This window comes from Rattus rattus, chromosome 1 (assembly GCF_011064425.1).
Source record: "Rattus rattus isolate New Zealand chromosome 1, Rrattus_CSIRO_v1, whole genome shotgun sequence".
In the NCBI taxonomy this organism is placed as follows: Eukaryota; Metazoa; Chordata; class Mammalia; order Rodentia; family Muridae; genus Rattus; species Rattus rattus.
Window position 1 is genome coordinate 24,560,953 of NC_046154.1, and position 18,134 is coordinate 24,579,086.

Here is an 18,134-nt window from a genome sequence, read left to right on the forward strand (position 1 = left end):
CAGTCACCTGAGGTGGGACTGTGAACTGAATGAAGCAGGGCAGAGGTCCTTCATAGCCAGAGGAGGGGAAAGTCAGGGGGATTCCCCTACTTTCTTCTCACCCAGGCGCTGGGTACCGCTGCTTGCCACAAAAACCCCAAGAAGGCTTTCTTTTGCCTATTCATATTGTCAATTGTGTGCCAGGTCCTGTGCTGAGCTGGTGTGGCGGGACAGGAGAGGACACGCGGCTCAGGCAGCAGTGAAAAGGCCTGGGGCAGTACCCGGTCCAGCCTCGGCCCACACCGAGAAGTCAGAGGCTGTTTACGGAAGGGGGACTGGGGCGAGAGCCCCGACTGGGAGCGCAGCGCCCGCGCACAAACTGATGGCGAGCGAAGAGGCAAACTCCTCAGGTGTCACCACGCCGGGAAGGTGCGACGCTCAGCCTCGGCCCCCGCCCTAGCCGGGGTCAACATGGCCGCCAAGGAGGGGGGCGGTGTGCTCCGAGTCCGGGCAGGAGCGGGGCGGGGCCGCCGTCGGCGGGGCCAGCGCGCAGGCGCGGGACGAACGGGACCCGGATGGAGGCGCTGAGGTTGGAGCTCCGCGGGGGTGGTCTGGACGCGCGGGCGCGGAGGACCCGGCGCCAGCTCTGGAACTCTGGAGTTCTCCGGGGAGGGAAACTGTCAAACGGAGGCCGAGAGAAATTAGGCGGAGGCTGTAAAGAAGCGAGGAGCCCCGCCCCTCCGCCATAGCAGCCACCGGCGCCGCCTCTTCCTTTGCGGCCTCCGGCCCTCGTCTGCTTCCGGCCCTGTTGCCTGGCCCGGCCCCGCCGTTCCCTAGGGGCGAAGCCCTGGGCCGCGGCTCCCTTGGGGTGAGGGTCACTACCCCGTCCCGGGTAGGAATTGTGTCCGAAAAGAGCAGGCTGGAACGGGCTCCCAGTACCGCGGAACTTAGGAGAAGGAGGCCGCTCGCTTCGCGAGGCCTCTGGGTCAGAACGCATCACCCATTGATATATTAGCCTTAGCCAGAGAGTTAACAGATTTTCCCAGATAGGGCCCATCACCATAAGCTTCCAGCAACAACAGGCGCTATCGTTAGGGAAAGTACTGGGCTAGGCCTTGGATGTCCTAGCTGGAAAGGAATGCAGACCCTTTGTGTTTATGGCAAAAGGCTCTCATGACTGTGGGCATAGGTTTTAGAAAGCAGTGCAAGAGGCGCTTTTAAGTGGTGGGAGTGTCACTTGGCTCCAGTGAACCTCAGTTTTCACATCCATAAAATGGCGATGGTAATTACACGGTCTTACTGGTGTCTAATGAGATCTCTGGAGCCTAACTCACAGGAAAATTAAAAGAATGAAACTAGCTGGTTCTAAGCATCCGGCCAGTTAAGAGTCTGATTTGGCAAGGGGCTTCTTTCAAAGGGGAGTTGGCAAAATAGCTAGAGAGATCATTAACTGTCTTGATTTTACTTGGTTTAACTGTAAATTGAGTGTGGGTTGCGTCTCCTGTGGCCACTGATGCCGGAGTTTGAAAGAGGGAGGGAGTGAGAATCAAGATGTAGAGGTGGATTCAGTACTTTTCCTTTCCCTGCCTCCCTTGTACATGCGGATGGGAGGCCAGGGAAGTTTTAAAAAAAAAAAAAAAAAGGCATCCTAGGGCAGAGGAATTGGGTGTGCGTGTTCCTGTGATGCATTTAGGTTTAGTGAGTCCAGTGTTGGAGATACCGTGTGTTGGAGATACCGTGTGTAGTCAGAAAATACTGTTTCCTGGCGGTGTGCAGAAGTTTAACTTTAAACGGAGTTGTCATAAGTAAGCCTACATGGAGTTGGGAGGTTAGAGGAGCCTCCTTTTCTCCGCGTCCCCTGGTGATGAAGTAAGCAGCAGGCTCCCCCTTGTGCCGAGGAAGGGGTACTGCCGCAGTTAACCAGCCATTCGCTTAGCAGAGAATTTTTTATTTTCTCCCATGCTTTCTGTGATTTTTAACATTTGTTTTGATTCTATTTTGCGTGCACATGTTTATATGTGTGTGGCTACAGGTAAGCCGTGGCACACCTAAGTGAGCACAGAGAACAACTTTGTGGGTGTGTCTTCTCTCCTTCAGCCTTGTGGGTCACTGTGGTGGCAAATGGGCCTTTTGCAGGAAACAGGATGGGAGGAGTGCTTGGCCCGGTGATTTCAGTTCTAGAGGCAGAGAACTGGTGATTCTCTACGCTGTCCAGAACAGATATCCCTTTACATGCTAGAAAACATGCCGGAAAAACAATAAGACGCAAAACTCCTGTCGTCATAAGTACAGATAGGGAGATAAAGATGGCAGGCAAGAGGCAGTGAGAACATAAGGCTGTCCAGTGGGATCCGAAAATTCCAGAAAGCCAGTGAAGCCTAAAAGTTTGGAGGGGTTAGCCATGTGAGAGAAGAAAGAGGGGCTCTGGCTTACACACAGTAAGAGCCATGACTGCTTTTAAATTGTTTTTTAAAAAAAGCCTTGGTGTGCATTCTGTGCCTCGGAATGGCATCGGTTTTTGTAGGAGTTTGCTGCCACGCCCACAGAGATGGGAAATCGCTATTTATTCCCTCGCTAGTGGTAGACGCTGTCTTCCCCCTAAGTTTGTTTTAGCAGTGGGAGCTGGCCGAAGTCCTGCTGAGCAGTGGTTTTCTTTTCCTTCTCCACTTAATTTTAACAGACCAGCTGAACACACATCAGAGAGCTAAGCTGGCATGTGTTGTTACAGACTTCTAGGACGGCTCAGTGCCCCGCTTTGGGGACTCTGGTTTGGGAATTCGTTTATTATTCTGGGCAAAAGGGAACCGCACAGCCAAATAATAGGAATAATAAAAGCCACAGCATGGATTGCGCAGTGCCTTGGAGTTGAGTTGAGTTTACCATGATGACATGTTGGTGGGATTGGAGGGCTGCAGATAGTGCGCGGGTTTACACATACGGCGCTGAGGCTCAGGCACTGAGTGAGAACCTGCAAGTGACAGAATTGGGCCTTGAACCCCAGTCTTTTGAGTCCTACATAGAAGCAGTTGAATAGGTTTTAAGTTCCGTGGGCTTAGCTTTCCAGCTGTGTGCTTGTCTGTGTGTTACTTCTCTGACTAGACCACGGCCTCAGAGTGACATCAGTGCTCCATCTGCCTTCCGCCCGAAGTCAGGTGGTTATGTTTGCCATAGCGATGCTGAAGTGGGTGGCCCTTCTGGAGGAAATGCTATTGATTTGCTTTTGGCCTGTGTGTGACATTTTCTTCCTTGGGTGTCAGAATTTGGAAGCCTGAGGAAGCTCAGTCCTGATGGTGTGAGGATGGGGCTCCTGGACCCGTCCCAGAAAGAGGTGCTGAGATTTGCAGTGAGCTGCCGCGTCCTGACTCTAGTGCTACAGGTCAGTCTGGAGCCCTCCCCTGAGCGTGCTCTTGCCATGCCGGAGCTGGGACTGAAGAGTAAGTGGTCCTCATCTCCGCTTCTCGGTGTGCCTCAGCATGTGGTTGAACCCATGCTGAGGAGAAGTGAGCGAGAGCCTTAAACAGTGCATTGTCTTACACATGAAGCAGTAGAGGCCCAGGCTAAAGCCCCCACACTCCCTAGCTCCCTACCCAAAGTTGAGGGTTTCCCAGCAGCTGTAGGCATCTGCTGGTCTTACCAACAGAGATGCTTGTAAGGTGTGTGTGACAGCTCAGGGTGTGGCCCAGGGCTCTCTCTCTTGGAGTTGGAGTTCTTAGTGACTTGAGTGGAGACACCACCTATGCGCATCCACAGTACTGACACCCTCTCCTTGCTGTCCCAGGCACTCAGTCCTCAGTATGTTTGCCCCTTTACCAAGCCCTTCTCCCAGGCTTCCTGGATACATACTTTAATAAAACCGCACATAAATGAATGATTTGGTGCCTAGCGTCCTGCTCTGTCTATGATTGTGAATGAGCAGAGGTCACCACCCTAGATTGGCTGAGTTGATGTAATGCCGTGCGTGTGCTTCTATCTCGTGTCCGGGGCTCCTAGCGGCTTCCTTTGTAGAAACCCTTTCTGTCTCCCCTCTTTAACCCCTCTGAGCTTCTGGCTCTGATCGTTCCTCCCCTGTTGTATGAACCACTTCAGGTTCTGCCAACTTGGGTATTAAAAGGTCTTCAACTGGGTGGCCGGTGCTGTTACCTGTGATTGTCACCTGGTCCCTGGTCTTTTCACCGGAGTGGCCTGATGAAGAAACTGACAAAAAGAGAAAGATCTTTGAGTGAGCTGTGCTCTTGTTGCTTGGCTGGGGAGCCTGACTCAGTGATGGCTCTGAACCAGTGTCAGCTGAGCTCCTGGCAGAACCCAAGGAGCAGGACAGCAAGTCAGCATCTGGGAAGGGGAGCCAGGGCAGCTGGGTTCGCAGTCAGTGTGAGCTTGGAAACACTATATTTCCTCAAATCCCTGAAGTTCAGCCACCAAAATTATAGTAAGTACTTATTCCCCAAACTGCGCTAAATTGTGAGGGAAAGGTCATGTTTTCCCTCAAGTCGCTGACAGGCTAATGAGGCAGAAAGACACATAACAATAAATTGGTCTCATTCTCTCTCACCCTCCAGCCATAAAGCCAGTGCTGTCACATTGTAGCCCGAGCTCCCTCCATTGCTGCTGCCATCCCTAGCCATGACAGTTACTCTCTGAAGCCTTAACTCCCCGCACACCGGCACCCTTTCTTTCTGGCACTGCTTCTGTTGATGTCTGTGGTATCAACAGTGAGAAGATGATACGCCCTGTGCCTGATCCCCCGCCTCACCGTCCTGCCTCCCTTCAGAGAGCTTAGGTTCACTGCTCCCAGAGAATCTGTCCTGCACCTTTCTTTGACCGTTCTCCTGTCTCTGAAGCTCACTCCTCTTCCTGCAGATCTAGGTTTTCACTCTCTCTGGCTTTGTAATCTGTGGAACCCACCATGTTTCTTGGCCTTCAGCTTCCTCTGTTACAGAGCTGAGTCTGCTCTGTTGTGGTAAGCATTCCCAGGCATCCGTGCAGCTCTCTTGTCCCGCTACTCCTGTTTTACTCATGAGACAGAAGTCTAGTCTTGGTAAATAGAGTGTCTGCCTCCTCCATGCCTACAGCTTCCCCTAAGGACAACACAAGTGTATCAACTATATTAACTCGCCTTTCTAAAGAAAAAAAAAATACAAGATAAAGTGAGTCCTTAGCGCCACCTGGAAGTCCTGATGAATTTCCATATCCCACTCACCCTCCTGATCTCTCAAATGGTTTTTGCACATCAGTTACCTGGGGCACTTTTTACAGATGCAGTGCTGGAGGGGGATGTAGCTCAAAGGTAGATTTGTGCTTAACATATGAGGCTCTGGATTTTATTTTCTAGCACAAAAAAATAAATATATAAAACGTATTATCCAATTTAAAATTCTAAAATCCAGTACTGGCAGGATGACTCAGTAGATAGCCACATGCCTCCAAACCCGAGTTTGGTCTGTGATCCATGTAGTACAAGGAAGAAACCAACTCGCACCAGCCATCTTGCAGTGCGATGTGGACACACCACACACAATGAACAAAAGTCTACTTCTTCTTTAAGTCAAATGCCCAGGCTCTGTCCAATCTTAATTTAAGTCACTAAGAGAGAGACCTAGATTCTGTAGGTGTTGTGTAAACTATGGGTAGTTCTAGTACACAGCTCGACTTTACAGCCAGCATTTAAGTTTCGTGGTTTCCTCTTTCCACAATTAAAAAAATATTTATTTTATTATGTGCGTGAGTATTTTGTCTGTGTGCATGTTGCATACGGTACACAGTGCCAAAGGAGGGCAGCTGGTTTGTTAGAGCTGGAGGCCCGGACGGCTGTGAGCTGCCCTGTAGGTTCTAGGAACCAAACCCAGGTCCTCTGCATAGAAGCAGGGCCCCTTACCTTCCAGGCTTGCCGAGCAGTTTCAAATCTGTAACAACTTTTCCCAGTACTTTGAAGTACTAATTAACACTCAGGAAAATCCCCGACCTACTGTGTCCATGCGCCTTTACTGCTGAAGCGGAATGACCCTCTCTCAGCTCACCTGCCCGAGTTTCTCCTGCCTCCTGCCTGCTCGCACTGCCTTATTCCAGTGATGTGCAAAAATGTATCCCTGAGCCCCTCCACATCCCAGCCACCCAGAACCAGCACTAGGTGTGCAGGGCAAGTTTACTCTCTGCTCTCATGCAGGTTGAACTCCCTTCCCCCCATACATGAGACTGTCCTTTTTACTGTACATCAGTGGACCTACTACCCCATTTTTCCCTTCATCCTTACAGCAAAACTCAATCTCCCTTTTCTGTAGGCTAGGTGGCTTCACTTACCCCCATTCTGCAGAAATAGCTCTTAATCAGTCACCAGTCACCTTTAGAGACGTTGTTGAAGTCTGTGGTCAGCTTCACTTCCTCTTACCAGGCCTGTGAGCCGCACTCAACAGTTTCTCAGTCATGGCCTTCACTTGGTTCTAAGACACTGTTCTCCCCGGGGCTTCCTGCACCTCACTCCTCACTCCCCCTTCCTGCTTGTGTGCCTGGACCTCACAGATATATCTGCCTGCCTCTGGCTCCTGAGTTCAGAGAGTCAAGGCTTATGCCAGCATGGCTGGCTTCCTGCTTCCTCTCCATACTGGATCCTTCAGTCCTTTCCAGGAGAACTCCATCTTCATCGCTGACGGGCGCCATGCTCAGAGCTCTTCTCTGCCCTTACTTCCTCCCCGGGCAGGCTCCTTCAGTCTCACCCCTGAGAGAACTATTCCTGCGTCCATCTCTAGTTGGCACGGATCCTGACCCAGCTTCTATGGTAGACTCAGGCATCTCCTGTTTGTTGACCTCTGCACTCGTGTCAGACTTAGGGTTAAAGTTAGCATTGCGCCCCTTCCTACACGCACACGCACAGGCCAGCAAGTCTGCTCTTTGTATTTAGTAAGGGTAATTCTTTTCTTGCAGTTACTCACCACCATCCTGGTTCTTCACCCACAGGCACTCTTCAATATCATCATCCCAGACCACCATGCCGATGCCTTTTCTCCTCCCCGCCTCGCCCCCTCGGGCTCTGTGGATCAGCTCGTGGAAGGTCTTCTGGGTGGTCTGTCTCGATGGGATGCTGAACACTTCCTGTTTATTGCTGAGCACGGCTACCTTTATGAGCACAACTTTGCCTTCTTCCCTGGCTTCCCCTTGGCCCTGCTGATGGGAACTGAACTGCTGAGGCCCCTGCAGGGCCTCTTGAGCGAGCGCAGTTGCCTGCTGGTCTCGGTAGCACTTGTCAACTCCCTGTTCTCTGTGCTGGCCGCGGTTGCACTTCATGACTTGGGCTGTCTGGTTTTGCAGTGTCCTCGTCAGGCCTTTTGTGCAGCACTGCTCTTCTGCCTCAGCCCTGCCAGTGTTTTCTTGGCAGCTGGCTACTCGGAAGCTTTGTTTGCCTTCCTGACATTCAGTGCCATGGGGCAGCTGGAGAGGGGCCGAGGCTGGGCTAGTGGGCTGCTCTTTGCTCTTGCCGCTGGGGTGCGCTCCAACGGGCTGGTCAGCGTGGGCTTCCTCCTGCATTCTCAGTGCAGAGGCTTTTATTCTTCTCTGGTGGTGCTGAACCCCTTGAAAGGGCTGGTCAAGCTCATGGCCTCTCTGTGCTTGTCAGTGCTCACGGTCAGCCTTCCTTTTGCCCTCTTTCAGTATTATGCCTACACCCAGTTCTGCTTACCAGGCTCAGCCCACGCCATCCCTGAGCCCTTGCTGCGGCTAGCTTCGGACAGAGGCTACCGGCTTGCAGGAGACAGTGAGCCCCCGTGGTGCTCCCGGGCTCCTCCTCTAATATACAGCTATATTCAGGATGTCTACTGGAACGTCGGTCTTCTGCGATACTATGAGCTCAGACAGGTGCCGAATTTTCTCCTAGCTACACCAGTGACTGTACTGGTTGTGTGGGCAACCTGGACATATGTGACCGCCCACCCTTGGCTCTGCCTTACCCTTGGGCTGCAAAGGACCAAGGACAGGGAGAGCCTGGAGAAGCCCCATCCTGGCTTCCTCAGTCCGAAGGTGTTTGTGTACCTGGTCCACGCTGCAGCGCTGCTGGCCTTTGGAGGTCTGTGCATGCATGTCCAGGTGAGCTGGGTTTCTGCCTGCGGTGGCTGTGTGGGTACAGGTAGAAGCTGAAGATCAGGGAGGACAGGTAACTTTCTCATTCAGTGACCCATGCTTCATTTAGTCATCAGGTGTTAGAGCAGACAGATGAGATCAGATACACTGTAATCCTCACTGAGGAGGATGGGCGAAGAGTTTAAATGAAGGTCAGCCTGGGCTACAAAGCAATCCTCAGACCCACATTGGCTAAGTAACCTGAGGAACACGAACCTGAGGCTTTCTTTGTTCCAGAATCTAAATGAGAACCCGAGTAAGACACAAGTGTTTCCTTAGTGAGCCTCATGCTATGAACACAGAGACAGGCATAATAGACAGATAACATAGACGCTACGGAGGAAACTCAGTTGGTAGACTGCTGGCCTAGGATGCATGAAGACCTCAGGTCCTTCCCATACTGCGTGAGACTGCCTGCAGTCCCTGTACCTGGGAGGGGAGCTCTGTGTTACAGGCAGGCCAGCCAAGGGTACATAATGAGACCTGCCTCCCTCAAAAAGACAGAGAAGACTAAGTTCAGTCTTGACTACATAGTGAGTTTGAAGCCAGCCTGGGTCTTTGTGAAACCCTGTTTGTTTCAAATTATAGTACTGCCGTTAGATGAATATATATATATATATATATATATATATATATATATATATATATATATATATATAGTTTCATCCCAACACTCAGAGGCAGCCAGATTTCTTGAGTTTGAGTCCAGCCTGGTCTACAGAGTGAGTTCCCTGACAGCCAGGGATACACAGAGAAACCCTCTCAAAAGACAAAACAAAAAATTAATCCCAGTGGATAGGTCTCTGAGTTTGAGGCAAGCTGGGACTACACAGTGAAACCCTGTCTCAAAAAATAAAATGTGCCTAACATGGTGACACCCACTTGTATCCCAGCGTCGGGAAGCAGAGAAGTCGTTGTCAGACGAAGGCGGCCAGCCTGGTGTTTACAGTAAGCTCTCAGACAGAACTGCAGGCTGCTATCCTGCTCAAGAAACAAAAGTCCAGATTGGCTGGTACAGTCGTGCTGAGAGGATCCCTTAGTGGGACATAATTATTTGCCTAGCATGTGCGAAACCCTGAGTTCAATCCCTAGCTCTGAAATAACACGCACACACAGTGTAATAATTATTGTGGATGTGGAAAAGTTCTTAACTCACTAAGGGACGAAGGTATTACATCTAAAATGGATTCTAAAGAGTGAAAAACAAAACAACCTCCCATATATAAGAGGCGCGTAGAGTGGAGGGATGGCTAAACTGATGAAGCGCTTACAGTACGGACTTTGCATCCTCAACTTAGCACCCACATAAAAAGTCAGGGGTGATGGTGCTCACCTGTGCTAGTGCTGGGGAGACAGGAGGACCACTGTGCTGGGCAGCCGGTTTAGCAATGAATCAGGTTCAGTGGAAAACTGTCTCAAAAAATCAGTTCAAGCTGGGGATTTAGCTCAGTGGTAGAGCGCTTACCTAGGGAAGCGCAAGGCCCTGGGTTCGGTCCCCAGCTCAAAAAAAAGAACCAAAAAAAAAAAAAAAAAAATCAGTTCAATATCATCGTTCTCATATACATAATTTGAGGTCAGCCTGCACAACATAAAAGTCTGTCTCCAAAACAAAAGGTGGGAAGGAGGGGGCATGAGCAAAGGTGTGAAGGCTGTGAGAGGCTTTAGTTCAGGGGACTGTAGGGATAAAGGAGGTTCTTGTTTGGTTTCCACCGTGGACAAGGGACTGAGGTGCATATTTTACATACCAGAACAGACCAGGTTTCCTGGTTCTCCCAGCATCCCTCAGTCCCTGTCTGGCTTACCCTGCCTTCCCAAGAGGCTCCTCCCTCTATAATCCAGACTCTTTTGGATGTGTGTGTCTGTTTCTCTTCCTCTTCTCCGCTTCCCTGCACACGCCTGCCTTTAGTGTGATCTAATGTGACTTAAACTGGCTCATTTCATCTTTGGTGGAGAAACACGCTATCAGTTCTCTTGAGGAACTTTCCCCAGTATACAGACTGCCCATGTTGGCCTTTTAGGGTGTCTTGAGCACAGGCAGTAGACGTCTTGTCCAGGGTATAGGGGTGGTGGTGACAGTACAGGTTCAGAGGTTTGATTTTTTTTTTTTTTTGATTCTTTTTTTCCGGAGCTGGGGACCGAACCCAGGGCCTTGCGCTTCCTAGGCAAGCGCTCTACCACTGAGCTAAATCCCCAACCCCAGAGGTTTGATTTTATCTCCAATTTTGAAGTTCTTGGCTGTCTCCAAGGAAGTTCCTACACTGACCACTTGTGACAATTTGTGATGTTCTTTGAGCCATGTAGTTAGGGGAAATAAAAGAATTGTAATTTGTGTCTACAAAGGGATCAGCTTTGAAGGGAGTGCCAGGCAAGCTCAGACTTTGCAAGGAGGTGAGAGCCCTTGGAGACTTGGATCAGAACTCCTGTGAGATGGGAAAGGTTGAACAAAGAAGAACGAGACTCTCTGCTCTCGCCCCTTGTGTTAAGGAGCCTCTTCAGGTTCCCACCTCCAACGCAGAATAACATGTAGAGACCTTGGGGAAAACTAGAGCCCATGGAGTTTTCTGTAGTGGTTGGCCGGTTATCGTGGTAATTAGACTGATTGTCGGTAACTCAAGGCTGGTCTGGCTGACGTGTATACGTCGTTATTAGGCAGATCTACAGCTTTTGCTGCATTTGCTTTCCAGTGTGACTTTTAGTTGTCAGGCCATGATTACCCAGCCACATCACTGATGCTCCAACCAACATGGCTTTTCCAGGTTCTCACGCGACTTCTGGGCTCTTCCACTCCCATCATGTACTGGTTTCCAGCTTACCTGCTTCAGGATCGAGAACCACTGTTGAGATGTGTAGACACAGCCCCTCAGAAGCTTCTTGAGGAGAATTCCCCACCAGGACAAAAGGCCCCCAGAAACTGTGTCATGAAACTCTTATACAACTGGAAGACCTGCTCTCCAGTCACAAAATGCATTCTAGTCTACTTCCTGACCTACTGGCTCCTGGGACTAATTCTGCATTGCAACTTCCTGCCTTGGACTTGACCTGGACTCTAGGGCAAGCTGGAAGCTAATTTAAGCCTGGTCTGAAAGCTGTAAGACACCCCGACTAGGACTGCCTGCACACTCCTGGAGCACTGTCCAGTGGGATTTCCCCATGTCTCTCTGGCGGCCAGTTAAGAAGGGAAAATGGGAGCCTCTCATCCTGGGCGGGGTGAATTTAGGGGAGTAACTTCACTGCTCAGTAGATCTGTCTCAAATCTTCTGGTCAACAAGTACGAGGCAATCTTGAACCTACCTCTGATCCATGTGTAAGTCTTCATCTTTTTGTTTTTCCATAGAGGGTTTCTCTGCCTAGCCCTGGTGTCTTGGAACTCACTCTGTAAACCAGGTTTGTGCAGACCAGGCTAACCTGGAACTCAAGAGATCCACCTGCTTCTGCCTCCTGAGTGCTAGGATTAAAGCCATGAGCCACCACTGCCTGGCCTGGTGGGTAAATTTAAATGTTTGCTCAAATCACAGGCAACAGCCTAGTCCATTCATGACGATGGAGACAGTGCAGTGTAATGACTGAAGGAAAAAGGAACTGCCTGCTCTAAAAGAGAGGTTTCTGAAGTTTTCTTTATGATGTGTGTGTGTGTGTGTGTGTGTGTGTGTGTGTGTGTGTGTGTGTGTGTCTTACAGACTAAGAAAATCTAAAAACTCCTTTTTGCAATGAACTACCTTTTTCTGGAGGAGGGTGGTCATGGGATTTAGGCAAGGTCCCTCTGTGTAGCTCTGGCTGTCCTAGAACTTGCTGTGTAGCTCTGGCTGTCCTAGAACTTGCTGTGTAGCTCTGGCTGGTCTTGACCACAGAGATTCTCCTGCCTCTGCCTCCTGAGGGCTGGGAGTAAAAGTATACTCCACACTTTTGGAACTATGGAACTAGTTTCTATAAACCACAGTGGGTTGGGGGTAGAACTCAGCATAAAGTGTGTGAGGTACTTATTTCAGTAATAAATGTCACCTGGATCAGAGCACCGGCTTTGGTTCCTCATTTTCCAGCTGTATGATCTAAAGGTACCTTCAGAGCCTTTCCCCCGTCTCTGAAATTAAGGAGGAGACTCCTTCCCTGGGGTGTGGTTTAGGCCTTAAATCTTGAGGCTACCTTAAACAAGAGATCACAGTCTAAGTACCCGGAGGCTCACCCATTTCCTTTGATCAATCGGAAAGAACCTCCCCACCACCCCTGAGAACCACTCTGAATAGAAGCTGTGGGCGAGTCCTGACACCTGGTGGGAAAGGTAACCCAGGATGGCGGGTTTTCCATTCTCAAAGATGCTTGATTGGTAGGTGTGAGTCAGAGGCCCCGACACCGCAGCACTCGTGGGGGAACATTGCAGAGAAGTCAGCCCAAGGTTGTCTACTGTAGCATGTGCTGCTTCCTGGCTCCCTTTGGTTACTAATAGTAGTGTCACTGACCCTGAGGAATGTGGTGACTCCCACCTATCTCTACACTCCAGGATGCTGAGGCTGGAGGTGAGTTTGAGGGCAGCTACAGAATACGACCCTGTATAAATGGAGAAAAACAAAACAAAACAAAAAAACCAGCATCCCTGCTGTGCAGCGTTTGTGCATTTCTTGAGCCAGGTAAAAATTTTGGCTCTCTGTCGTCATCCTTCTTACTCCCCATTGGGCCAAAAATTCCAATAAGCAGCATCCTTCAAAACAGATGGCAGTCAGCAGTGGCTTCTGGGAAGCTGAGAGTTGGAATTTGGACACACTCCCTCCAACCGTGACAGAAAGCTCTACTTGCCAGCTGAAGGGAAGCTCCTGGCCGAGGCCCAGCACCCTCTGTGGGAGCCTCCAGCCCGCCTGGCCAACGAGCATTCCCACCCATCACCACAGCACTAGCACAGCCAAGCATTTGGTCCAGAGTCAAATGCTACTGAAAATGTACACACAGATTGGGGCAGCCCTCTGCCTTCTGCCAAGACACCAAGTGCCCTTCTTGGCAAAAGACAACACCTCTCCCCTAGTGTCCCTCCAGCTGGCAGACACTGCTGCTGCTTCACCAGCAGCTGCAAATCCTAGGACTCCCCCTCCTCCCCCGCAAAGGGTGTGGGAGGAGCCGGGGCCCTTTGGTCTCTCTTTACTGCACTTTGCCTCCTTTTGGGGGATAACCAGAAGCGATTGTTCCTCTCCTGGGAGGGGTGACTCACCCCCCACAGAGCTGCTGCGGTCTCCCCGGTTCTGTCCCCCGAGCTCCTCGCTACATACCCTACACCTGGGGACCCCTGCTAGGTGCGCACACCTGGAGGAGCCGGGCCTCTGGCCTGGGAGGCTTAGCCGCCGAGGATCTAAGGAGTGGGCTGACTTTATGGCCAGCAGCTGTCCTCTTACCGGCCTATTAACAGTCTTTAATAGTCTGAGGGAGGAACATGAAGGGCCCAAGGCGGGAAGCTTCCTGTTTACTCTAGGTCTAAGAATGCCACAGCTGGGTTGGGCGGCCACAGTTTCAGAGAAAAGTCATTTCCTTCTAAGACCCTGCTAAAATACAAACCAGACACTGTGAGGGCGCAGAAATGGATGTCTTTTTGTTCTTTAATGAAGGTGGGAAAAGAGGAAGCTTTGCCGGGTCTCTAGTAGTCCCACTGGGGTGGGGCGAGCGGAAGTCTGGATCTAAAAATGTAAAGTGTGGAGGCTTAAGAGATTTTAAATGGATTCTTTTCACCAGTTGTTTATTAATGCCTATTTTGGACTAAGGAAGGCCAAGCCACGCCTCCTGTCCTCAAGTGTCTTTATCGAGATGCTGGCCCAGTACACAGGAGCATTCATTAGGGAAGTGGTAAATTCTTTAAAAAGCAACAGTTTACTGTGTGTGTGTGAACACCAACACCCTATAGCACATGTGGAAGTCCTCTTGTTGAGCATTAGTTCTTTTATTATGTGAGTCCTGGGAATAAAACTAGGCATGTTAGGCTTGAGGACAAGTACCTTCACCCACTGAACCCTCTTGCTGGCCCAGAAGTAGCAAATTCTGAATCATAAAGGCCACTTTTTTGCTATCTCTCTCTACTTAAATTTTTTTTATAACAAGGATGAATTAAAGATTTAATTTGAAGATGATGCGTGGCACTCGTGCAGTCCCTGCCCTTATGAGACGGAAAGATTGTGAAATCAAGACCAGCCTGTGCGATGCACACCTTCAATCCCAGCACTTTGGAGGCAGAGGTAGGTGGCTCTCTATGAGTTGGAGGCTATCCTGGTCTACAGAGTGATTCCAGGCAGAGCTACATAGTGAGACCCTGTGTTAGTATTCTGTCTAAGCTCCGCCCCACAGTTACTTGGCAACAGCCAGGTATGCCTGACTCACTATAAAAGGGGCTGCTTGCTTTTGTTTGTTCTTGCCTTCCCTTCCCCACTCTCTCTCCACATGCTCACGGCTGGCCTCGACTTACTTCTCTCTTCTTCCCTCCTCCTTCTCTTCCTCCTCCTCTTCTTCCTCCTCCTCCTCCTCCTTCTCCTCTTCCTCCTCTTCCCTCCCCCCCCCACCTCTTGTCTTTCTCTGCCTCTACTACCCTCTCAACTCCCCTCCCCATGCCCTGAATACATGCTATTCTATACTATACTGTCGTGTGTGGCTGGTTCCTCAGGGGCAGGAATGCCTCTGCATGGGCCTGCTGAGGCATCCCCTTCCCCAGACCTTACCACACCTCCACCAAACATATCCCCTCCTCCCTTTATCTTTTTATAAACACATCACCATGTCTCAAAAAAGAAAAAAAGAGAGACTGGGACGATGTCTCAGTGGTTAAGATCCCTGAGTCCTCTTTGCAGAAGACCCCCCAAGTACAACAAACTGTAACTTTAGTCTGGCAGATCCAACACCCAGAAACCTTGGCAACCTATACTGCTCTGCACATTCCCACATAGGAACGCACATAAACACATTTAAAAAAAAAAAAACAAACCAACAAACCTTAGAGAAATAGCTCAGTGGGTGAAAGTGCTTACTGTTCTTCCAGAGGTCCAGCGTGGGGTTTCTAACACCCTTGTTGGGCAGCTCGAGACCTCTGGTAACTCCAGCTGCAGGGGATCTGACATTCTCTTAGCCTCCATGAATTCCTGAACACATAAGAATAAAAACTTCAAAGCGTTCACAGCAGTGAATGAGTGTATTATTTCCCCCACCCCATCCCCTGGTAGAGTTGGCAGTGCTGGGGGCAAACCTGTCACTCCAGCTAGGTAAGCACTGTACGGGTGAGCCACATCCCCAGCCAGAGAGTGACTACAGCAGATGGGAAGTGAATCAGGGAAGAGCGCTCAGCTTGACGGGAGCCAAGGAATTACTCTAAGATCTGGCTTCAGAGCCAGCTCACTGCGTACCAGAGCTGTGTGAACTTGAGACACACGGAACTCAGCTGACTTTTCTCACCTGTGCATTATAAATAACCGGTCCCCTTAGCTACAGAACCCATGAACTCAGTCACCCCTCGTGGTAGGGTAAATGTTACTTTGGGGTTTTTGCGACATCTCCTGATTGACCTTAAACTCCACATCCCCAGGCTGACCCGGATTGAGATTGTACACGTACACCACCATGCACAGCAGAGATAGCTGAACAGGGCAGGTTTTTTACTCTCAGAACTTGGGAGATAGAGGCAGATTTCTAGGAAGTTGAGGCCAGCCTGGTCTACATAGCAAGTATCTGGATAGCCAGGCCTAAACAGACTGTCTCAAAACAAAAACCACAAAAAAACCAAAACTTTGAAAAAGAAGCTAGGGCTGGAGACATGGCTCAGTGATAAAAGCACTGACTGCTCTTCCAGAGGTCCCGAGTTCAAGTCCCAGCAACCACATGGTGGCTCACAACCATCTGTAATGGGATCTGATGCCCTCTTCTGGTGTGTCTGAAGACAGCTACAGTGTAATCATATACATTAAATAAATTAAAAAAAAAACTGATCAGTACTGAGTATATTTATTTTTTATTATTATTTATTCCTAAATACACAGTACAACTGTTTATATGCCACTTGCATAGTATAATGTATTTGAAAGATATAAGAGGGTTACTTACATAGGTTATTTACAAGACCTATGTCATTTGTATTTTTGTGCCTGGGGTTCCCTTCATAGACCCTGGGACCAGTTCTCTGGGTCACTGAGGAAAGACTGCATTGAACATGGATAGGAATAACATAGTCCCACAGAATTATGGTAAAAATTACATTCCGACACATGGCTAGCCTTTAGAAAGATGCTTATGGGCTGGGGAGATGGCTCAGCGGTTAAGAGCACGCACTGCTCTTCCAGAGGTCCTGAGTTCAATTCCCAGCAAACGCATGGTGACTCACAACCATCTGTAATGAGATCTGATGCCCTCTTCTGGTGTGTCTGAAGACAGCTAAAATGTGCTCATGAAAATAAATAAATCTTTAAGAAAGAAAGTACCAGGGGTTGGGGATTTAGCTCAGTGGTAGAGCGCTTGCCTAGCAAGTACAAGGCCCTGGGTTCGGTCCCCAGCTCCGGAAAAAAAAAAAAAAGAAAAAGAAAAAGAAAGAAAGGAAGGAAGAACCAACCAGGCATTGGAGGCTGCACACCTTTAGCACTTGGGAGCAGAGGCAGGCAGATCTCTGAGTTCAAGGCCAGCCTGGTCTACAGAGTGAGTTCTGGGATAGTCAGGGCTTCACAGAGAAACCCTATCTTAAAAAACCAGAGGTTGGGGAGGAGGGAAGGAGAGAAGGCATCCTCATATCCTTGGGTGGGTTAATCCTTTCTGTTCCTCCTGTGTGGTTAGCATCTTGCCAGCCTGGTCACTCCCACCTGAAATAAAATAAGGTTGGCCCGTGGCCTCCACATGAAGGTGTGTGGCTCAGCGCTCGCACACACAAGCACAGGTAATCGAACAGCCCAAGTGACACAAAGGGGAAGAAAAGCTGCGGGGAGGCTGGCAGGGGCGGAGCAACGCCGGTAGGGAAGTGTGCATCGAGCATGCTCACAGCAAGACTGGCGTCCTCCAATCCTAGCACTCAGGAGGCTAAAGTGGACTGACGAGAGGCAGGCTAACCTGGGCTACACAATGAGGACTCCTCCCGCCCACCGTGGTTTTGTGACAGTTTTTCTGTGTAGCCCTGGCTATCCTCGAATTCTCACTCTGCAGATCAGGCTGTCCTCAAATTGCCTCTACCTCCCCGGTGCTGGGATTGAAGTGTGTGCCGCCATGCTAGGCCACACGGTGAGCACTTAAAAACGAACGAACAAACAAAGCCTCAAAACCTTTTATTTCGTTTTGGGGGTGTGTGCGTGCCATAGCACACGAGTGGAGATCAGTTGCTCTTTCAGCACCGCCTGAGGATTGAACTCGGGTCTTTGGTCAGGTAGCAGCTGCTTTCATTCATTAAGCCAGCCCACCAGCCCCCAGTAATTTTTTTTAAAAGGGTTTTGGGTTCAATCCCCAAGAAGAAGAAAAGGAGGGTGGGAGGAAGAGGGAGAGAAAAGAGAGTAAAGGAGACTGAACTCAGGTGTTGGGAATGAAGGTGAAGGTAAGCTTCCACCATATAATAACTTCCCAAAATTCAGTGGTTCATTTATAACAAGGCCTTTTTTGAGACAGGATCTACTTTGTAGCCCTCTCTGGCCTAGAACTTAGTATGTAGACCAGGCTGGCCCAGAACTCACAGAGCTCTTCTTGATTATTCTGTCTCCCTGCTAGGATCATAGCAGTGAGCCACTTGAGCTACCACACTCCCCTCCCCTCTCTCCCCTCCCCCTCTCCCCTCCCCCCTCCCCTCTCTCTCCTCCCCCTCCCTCCTCCCCCCCTCTCTCCCCTCCCCTTCCCCTCTCCCCTCCCTTTCCCCTTTTCCTCCCCCTCTCTCCTCTCCCTCCCCTCCCTCCCTCTCTCTACCTGCAAACACACACACACACACACACACACACACACACACACACACACACACACACACAGGGGGGGAGAGTTTCTAGAATTGGCTCTCCTCTTTTTTTTTTTTTTTTTTTTTTTTGAGCTGGGGACTGAACCCAGGGCCTTGCGCTTGCCCCCAGGCAAGCGCTCTACCA

The 18,134-nt window shown here is 50.0% G+C and overlaps 1 protein-coding gene across 3 annotated transcripts; it reads left to right on the forward strand.

Annotated features, from left to right (window-relative positions):
* On the forward strand, positions 1-11,676 carry Pigv (phosphatidylinositol glycan anchor biosynthesis class V). Of its 3 annotated transcripts, none has more exons than XM_032896515.1 (4): positions 1-408; positions 3,237-3,355; positions 6,928-8,049; positions 10,839-11,676. In XM_032896515.1, the coding sequence occupies exons 2-4, from the start codon at positions 3,278-3,280 to the stop codon at positions 11,118-11,120; spliced, it is 1,482 nt and encodes a 493-aa protein (XP_032752406.1). In that variant the 5' UTR covers positions 1-408; positions 3,237-3,277; the 3' UTR covers positions 11,121-11,676. The 3 variants fall into 3 exon arrangements, with proteins under 3 accessions (XP_032752406.1, XP_032752405.1, XP_032752407.1); XM_032896514.1 differs by lacking the exon at positions 1-408 and adding an exon at positions 496-847 and having other exon boundaries at positions 10,839-11,642; XM_032896516.1 differs by lacking the exons at positions 1-408; positions 3,237-3,355 and adding an exon at positions 3,383-4,936 and having other exon boundaries at positions 10,839-11,642.
* The last annotated feature ends 6,458 nt before the right edge of the window (positions 11,677-18,134 follow it).

Excerpts from the sequence above, each read along its gene's own strand:
- Pigv (XM_032896515.1), top strand. The coding sequence starts at position 3,278 with ATGGGGCTCCTGGACCCGTCCCAGAAAGAGGTGCTGAGATTTGCAGTG. Across the intron at positions 3,356-6,927 it reads TCCTGACTCTAGTGCTACAG|GCACTCTTCAATATCATCAT; the intron begins GTCAGTCTGGAG and ends CTTCACCCACAG. Across the intron at positions 8,050-10,838 it reads GTCTGTGCATGCATGTCCAG|GTTCTCACGCGACTTCTGGG; the intron begins GTGAGCTGGGTT and ends TGGCTTTTCCAG.